Below are 7,817 nucleotides of genomic sequence, written 5' to 3'. Positions count from 1 at the left end.
GGAGGGCATTCCTCCAGCCTGTGGACTTGGCTTACAGACCCCCTAGGTTCTGATCCTGCCCCTCCTACCATTTGTGAGACCCTGACAATTGTCTTAATCACCCCATGCCCCATGTGTCCACTTGAAATCAGGGATGCCAATTACTATAGTTTACAAATAATCCAATACCTCAGACCAATGGATGAAAGTATACTGATAGGAATTCTGAAATGGGCCACCTTTGGGGATAACTTAGGATGGACAGGCAACAGAATGTAGTATCTTAAATATTTTTTCATTGCTATATTGAGGACTATTTATGAATCCATTTGGAACCAGACACAGAGAAACCAAACAATTGAACACATTTCTGAAAAATGCCCAAAGCTTTATTATCTTTGCTACTTTGACAGAAATAACATCACACTGAAATCATCATTCTGGCTCATTCACTTCAAAGACAGGTCCTCACTGGGCATATACACATAGCTTTGTAGGCCATGGAATTATATATACCCTGTGGTAAACAGCCTCTGAAACTCACATCACAAGTGAATATAAAGGAAATTTTAAAACACACACACACACACAAAAATCTAAACATTCCACTGTACTCTCATAGCACAAAACTTCATTATTTTATGGAGAACTTGGAGAGCTTTGCAGCATACAGAGGGGCTACTGATATGACATTTCTTAACTGACTCCATCTGCTTTTGACTCATGACAATTATTTGTCTGTAATGCAATGACTAAGATTTTGCCAAAGGTGCTCTTACTCCTCACAGTAATTCAGGGCCATCTGCTGGGAAGTAACCAGATACATCTGCTGGGCTATCCTGCTGTGCTGTCTTCTAACTGTACCCTAGTATGTCTGCTGGAATGTATCCAGGTCTGTCTGCTGGAATGTATCCAGGTCTGTCTGCTGGAATGTATCCAGATCTGGCTGCTGGAATGTACCCAGGTCTGGCTGCTCAAATGTATCCAGGTCTGTCTGCTGGAATGCACCCAGGTCCGGCTGCTGGAATGTACCCAGGGCGGGCAGCTCAAATGTATCCAGGTCCATCGGCTGGAATGTATTCAGGTCCATCGGCTGGAATGTATCCAGGCCCATCTGCTGGAATGTATCCAGGTCTGGCTGCTCAAATGTATCCAGGTCCGTCTGCTGGACTGTCTTCTGGTCTCTATTCTGGTAGATGTCCTGGATTGTCTTCTGCTTAATTTTGATGCTAGAGTCATCCTTACGATTAGGTTTGGTGGTGGTCGTGGTTTGTATCTCCACTGGAATGGTGGTGGTAACCTCTTTGGGGTAGAAGGATTCTGTGGGGGTGGTCTGTTCCGGGGTGGTCTCTGTGGTTGTCGTCTGCTGTGCAGTGGTGGTCTCTTCCACAACCAACCGCTCTGTGGGGGTGGTCTGTTCCAGGGTGGTCTCTGTGGTCGTGGTCTGCTCTGTTGTGGTGGTCTCTTCCACAACCAACCTCTGTGTGGGGGTGGTCTGTTCTGGGGTGGTCTCTGTGGTCGTGGTTGGCTGTGTAGTGATGGCCTCTTTCATAACGAACTGCTGTGTGGGGGTGGTTTGTTCTGGGGTGGTCTCTCTAATTGTGGTCTGCTGTGTAGTGGTGGTCTCTTCCATAACCAGCCGATCTGTGGGAGTGGTCTGTTCCGGGGTGGTCTCTTTAATCGTGGTCTGCTGTGTAGTGGTGCTCTTTTCCACAACCAGATGCTCAGTGGTGGTCTCTTCATTCACAACGGGCACTGTGGGAGTGGTCTCTGGGCGTTGGATCTCCTTGGTAGGGAGAGGAGGTATAGTTTGGCTCTCTTGCATGGGATAGTAGTGTTTGACATCCTTGGAACTTCTATCCGAGGCCCCTCTGACAAAGGTACGACACCAGGGGTTGAATTCCATATTAGCATAGCTGGGGTCATGGATCAGAGAGGAGTACACCAGCTTCAAATTGGATTCTGGAAACCTCCAACCACACACCCTGGTCCTCAGGACCATCTCGGAGTCCTCACAGATGTTGTTTTGCCAGTGCAAGTTCTGGGCAATTTGTCTCCAGTAGATTATATCACTTCTAAAACATGATATGCAGGACTTTGGATTGCCAGCAAAGATACAGGAAAACTTGTGGTCAAATCGGGTGCACTCCACCATCAGGGTGGTGCCCTCCTTATGATCAGTCACAGTCAAATAACATGTGGCCTGGTCTCGGGTAACAATTACGCCACTGACCACATGCTTTTCTTGCTGCCTTCTCTGCAAAGTTTGGGGCTTGCCCAGAGGGATCCACTGATTCTTGGTTGCAATGCTGCTTTGCCATTCCCTGAATTCCTTTTGGCCCTCCACCAAGAGCACCTGAGCAGCCAGGAAGAGGAAGGAAAGCAGGGTGAGGCTATGGATCCTCATGGCTTCAGCTTGGTGGGGACCTGTTTGACAAAAGCAGATAAGTCAGTGCCTGGCTGTAGTTCAGTAATGCAGGGCTGCAGGATGACCCTCCCTCAACCCTGACACATGTCTGCCTGATTAGGAGTGAGATCAAGAATCCTTCTGGCTCCTGGAATTACTAGACCAGCAGCCCATCTATTCACATTTCTGCTTTACCTGGGTCCTGAATGTCAAAAACCGCCTACCCTTCCTTCATCCCTTCACCACTCTCTGCGCCAAATAAACTCTCATCCCTCATTCACTACTCCTTTACTCCTGCTTTTGCTCACTCACTTCTTCATTTACTCATTCATTTAAGAAGCATCTACTGTATGTCATGCACTAAATCAGATATTGAATTAACCAAGTTGAATAGGAAATTTTGTATCTTAAACTCTTAGAGATAACTCTTTGGGAAATTTGAACAACATTAACTGGAAGTCTGTCCCAATTCTGTCTGTGACATGATCTTGGGCAAGTCACTCTCCCTCTCTGGGTCTCAGTTATATCAACTGGATATTGAAGTGTTGGATGCAATGACTGAAACTCTCTTCTAGCTTAATATAGGTTTACATGGTGTCACTAGACCATGTCATGATAGTGGACATGGCAAGTGACATTAAAAGTGACACAGACCCAGGGTTCAAAATGGGTGGAGTTTGGACGCTCTGAGATAGGTGGGTTTGTAAGGTTGGGCACCTGGGGTGCAGTAAGAACCTAAGGAAAGGCATGAAGGAGCAGAGATCATTTAATTTGACTGGGCAAAGTGAACCAGGGTGGATAGGGATGAATTTCTTTTTTTTTTTTTTAAATATTTTATTTATTTATTTGACAGAGAAAGACACAGCGAGAGAGGGAACACAAACGGGGAGTGGGAGAGGGAGAAGCAGACTCCCTGCCGAGCAGGGAGCCCGATGAGGGACTCGATCCCGGGACTCCAGGATCATGACCTGAGCCGAAGGCAGTCGCTTAACCAACTGAGCCACCCAGGCGCCCTAGGGATGAATTTCTACCAGAGCATTTAGACTAGGAAATTGAGGGCAAGGATGATGACTAACTGATTTCTGGAGCCCTGTTGTGTCACAGTGCTAGACATGTACAAAGCCCTCAACCAATGCTTTTAAAAATAAATGATTGACTAGAAAGGATGACCTGAAGAACTTATACAACTCAACACCCCCCCACCCAGATAATCTAATTTAAAAAATGGGCAGGGGACCCGAATAATCCATTTTTCCAAAGAAGACATACAAATGGCTAACAGACAATGAAAAGATGCTCAACATCACTCATCATCAGGGAAATGCAAATCAAAACCATGATGAGATATCACCTTACACCTGTTAGAATGTCTAGAATCAAAAAGACAAGAAATAAGAAGTACTGGCAAGAAAGTAGAGAAAAATAAACCCTCATGCACTGTTGGTGGGGATGCAAATTGGTGTAGCCACTATGAAAAACAGTACAGAGGTTCCTAAAAAATTAAAAATAGATTAATAATAATATTAATATAATATATAATAATATTAATATAGATAATATTAATGTTAATATTACCATATGATCCAGTAATTGCACTACTGGGTATTTACCCCCTTCAGTGAAAAAACTAATTTGAAAACATATATACACCCCTATGTTTGTTGCAGCTTTATTTGCAATAGCTAAGATATGGAAGCAACCCAAGTGTCCATCCATTGATAAATGGATAAAAAAATACAGTGTGTACACACACACACACACACACACACACACACACACACACACTGGAATATTACACAGTCATAAAAAAGAATGAGATCTTGCCATTTGCAACAACATGGATTGATTTAGAGGGTATAATGCTAAGTGAAATAGCCTGACCAAAAGAGAAATACCGTAACTTCACTCCTCTGTGAAATTTAAGAAACAAAACAAATGAACAAACAAAGGAAAAAAGAGACAAACAAACTGATGGTTGCCATATGGGAGGTGGATAGGGGAATAGGTGAAATATAAAATAAAAAAAAATTTTTTAATTCAAGAAAAGAAAAAATGATGACCTTAAATAGTACACTAAATTACATAGATTTTATCAGGTAGCCAGTAAAAAACAAAACAAATAAAACAAAACAAAAAGACAAAAAAAAAAAACCACGCTTGAAAGGTGAAGAGAAATAGCATTTGTATTTTGACACCTACTGTGTGCTATGCCCTCTACCAGCATTTGATTCTCACCTTGTTTAATCCACTCAAGAGCTATACCTGGTAGATAATAAAAAATCATCCCCATGTATAACAGATATGACAGTTAAGGCTCGTACTAGTAAACAAATTATGCAAGTAGGCAAGTGACAAAGATGGGACAGGCAGCCAGACCCTATCATTCTGGTCCTGAATACCATCCCTTATTGATTGATGGTTGCCTTAAACTTATTGTATTTTTCAGATAATATTGGTAACAAATAAGAAAACTATGAACTAATCAGGATTTGCTTTGGTTTAGTTGACGATAAGATGATTCGTATTATCATGAATCCACTTAAAAATGCATTAAAATCCATTTGTAGTGCTCTACCATAAAAATAAATTCAGAATTTTGTTTGCATAAGGGGCTTCTGGCCTTTCCTTAGGATTGAGAAAGGGAGACAGTCTCAGGCATGTGGGCTCCTGAATGAAGGTGGATGGAGAACTAAGTACACTAGATGAATACTCCCTAACTCATCAGGGCATTGGGACTCAGTCCCTAAGTGTCCCTGATGGCATCCAGACCCAGGATCCTGAGGTCTTGAGGAGCTAGGAGGGGGGCAGGTAATGAAACTCTTAAAAGAGCCAGGCTCTTACCTTATTCGGAGTATGCAGATCTGGTGTAATCCCAGATGTGAGTGAGTTTGCAGGCTTACAGCTGTCTCATCTGCTGTGCCAGGCAGGGAAGGCCCTTTTTATAGAAGCCCAGGCAGATGGATTTTACAATACCCATATCTATCTATCTTTATGATACTCCTCCCAGCCACATCCCTCGGGAGGGAGCCAGTTCCTGCAGGGAAAGTGGTTGGTGTAATCCTATGTGTGTGTGTGTGTGTGTGTGTGTGTGTGTGTGGGTAACATGCAAGGCATTAGACCTGCTTCCTTCAAACCCTTCCCTTTCCCCAGCAGCCAGGGTAGGAGGACAGCTCACCTTGCAAAGACCCTCCTTGATGGGATGAGGACCCCAGCAGCAATATCTGTGGGAGAGTTATAAACAATAACGAAACTATCTTAGCTGCCAAGCCCTGTGCTGCCCATTTTACTTAAAGCTGTCCCTGAATTGATGATAAATGACATCTGACCTTTTGCTTTGACATAGCACCAGGGAGAACTGTGTGGACCCTGGTGAACTAGAATGTCTGCCTCTCTACATGTCAACTCTCAGTTCCATTGGCTGAGCACACTTTGGAGTGTGGGGCTCAGCATTGTGAGACTTTCTGAATTTCTAAGATGCCTGAAATCCAGATGTGTTGATATGAAATTGGATTGTCATTTAGCTCATATTTTCCCAACATAATAATATGTTCCAGTGATATACAGACCAAAAATCGTAACTGTGGCTGTATTTCATTCAAGATTCACTTGTTTGAGGGGCACCTGGGTGGCTCAGTCTTTAAGCGTCTGCCTTCGGCTCAGGTCCTGATCCCAGGGTCCTGGGATCGAGCCCCGTGTCCGGCTCGCTGCTCAGCGGGAAGCCTTCTTCTCCCTCTCCCACTCCCCCTGCTTGTGTTCCCTCTCTCACTGTCTCTGTCTGTCAAAAAAAAAAAAAATCACTTGTTTGAGAATTCCAAGGTCACAGAGATATGGATATTGACTGGTTCACTCATTTTTTCAGAGTCTCTTCATGAATTCCATTGGAGGTGGCTATTTCTCCAAACTCCAAGCCTTTTGTAAAATTGTTCATTTAGGGACCATCTCCATTAACCTGGCCACCACTGTTTAAAACCCTGACCTCCATAAACAGGCGGATTTGCGGGGTTATTTGGACAAAGGCAAAATAAAGCCGTTTTGTTCCAAAGAAAGATGTAGTTCAAAGTGACAGCCTAAAAAGTGCGAAATTCATATGGATCATAGGGGGCAATCAGATTCTTTCTGGAGGAATACTGTAAGTCAGAACACAAAGCCAATTTAGAAGGAAACACATGGACTCCAGGATCTTTTCTGAGAATTGTCTCTGAGCTTTGGCAGGGAACATGGACCTTCTCCCATTGGCTTCTCATGGACCTTCCTTCAGCCTTCCCGTGATCCCATCCCAGATTCTGTCTTGGTCTTTATATTCCAAACAATTGGCAAATATGAGACCAGGCTGTGTAACTTGCCCTATTGGCTCAGCCTGTCTGTACACACACACACACACACACACACACACACACACACACACACACCGTCCAATCAATCAGACCACACCAAACCACTGGGCCAATATTTCCCGAATACTTGGTGCACTTGCTCGCTCCCTTCCTACTTTGATCCTGCTGTTCCCCTTATTTGGAATGCCCTTCCAGTCCTAGTGTGCCAGGCACACACCTGCTCATCCTTTAAGATGCCGCTCATATGTCATCTCCTCCCTATTGGTTTCATTGCCTATGCTCCCCACCCTTTCATGGGTGTTCATGGAGAGAAATAGACCATCACTCCCAGTTAGTGTATATGTGCCAGCTTTGTGCTGAGGCTGTGTTATTATTTCACATCTCAGTATACTGAGAAAATGATGCACTTGTACTTCGGTGCCCTGGGGAAACTGGAGAGGTTTGGAGCCCTAGCAAGGCTGTCTACAGCAGGTTCCCACTGCCTCCCCATGCTTCCAGGCCCAACGGGAAACCAGCCATCAGCAGACTGACTCCGTAAAGATTCATCTCCCTTTTTTCTGCAAGAACCCCAGGAGAAATGTGAGGCCACCCTGGATTCTCATGGTACAAATATGAACATGAGGCTTAGGTGGTCTAAGTCCCTCAGCAAACACCCTGAGCTCTGGATGGCAGAGCCTGAACTGGTGGTGGGTCTGTTGTTGGTTAACCTCCCAGCAGAGTATTCTGGATGTTGCCTTATGGTTCTGAGACCTGAATCTGTCTCAGTTCTACATTGTGAGGAGAAGACGCAGCCCTGCTGTTCTGTGTACCTCCATGTCCCCATTATCCACAGCAGTTCCTGGCATAGTGTAGGTTTTTTAATAAGAATTGTTGAAGTAATGAGTTGAAAAATTCAACTTCAACTGGCTTAAAAGCACTTATTGGCTCCTTTGACTGGGCAGTAGGAGTAAAGTTGGTTCATATACACATAGATTCAAAGGTTTAAAAGTCTCTTCTCTGTCTCTATTTCCCCCTGAATCTCTGACTCTGTCTGTCTCACATTCCCTCTTTCTCTCTCTGTCTTCTGTGAACTCTCTGCTGTTTAGTTTCATTCTCAG

At 44.2% G+C, this 7,817-nt stretch overlaps 1 protein-coding gene and 1 long non-coding RNA gene across 2 annotated transcripts in view; one reads left to right on the top strand and one right to left on the bottom strand.

Moving 5' to 3' along the window:
* Positions 1–342: 342 nt before the first annotated feature.
* The window catches only part of PROM1 (prominin 1), a 200,683-nt gene continuing 193,208 nt past the window's right edge, over positions 343–7,817 (bottom strand). The window contains exon 24 of the mRNA XM_081812574.1: positions 343–2,406. Coding sequence (XP_081668700.1) covers positions 2,391–2,406 — 16 coding nt within the window. The 3' untranslated portion in view covers positions 343–2,390. The remainder of the gene's footprint in view (positions 2,407–7,817) is intronic.
* Positions 1,072–7,817, top strand: part of LOC145720231 (uncharacterized) — a 92,164-nt gene continuing 85,418 nt past the window's right edge. Inside the window, exon 1 of the long non-coding RNA XR_014143091.1 lies at positions 1,072–1,171. This is a non-coding gene — a long non-coding RNA (uncharacterized LOC145720231). The remainder of the gene's footprint in view (positions 1,172–7,817) is intronic.

Source organism: Leptonychotes weddellii, chromosome 2, assembly GCF_054177405.1.
Source record: "Leptonychotes weddellii isolate Sample4059 chromosome 2, ASM5417740v2, whole genome shotgun sequence".
Classification (NCBI taxonomy): domain Eukaryota; kingdom Metazoa; phylum Chordata; class Mammalia; order Carnivora; family Phocidae; genus Leptonychotes; species Leptonychotes weddellii.
Note: the sequence above shows the minus strand (reverse complement) of the source record. Positions and strands in the feature narration are given on the sequence as shown.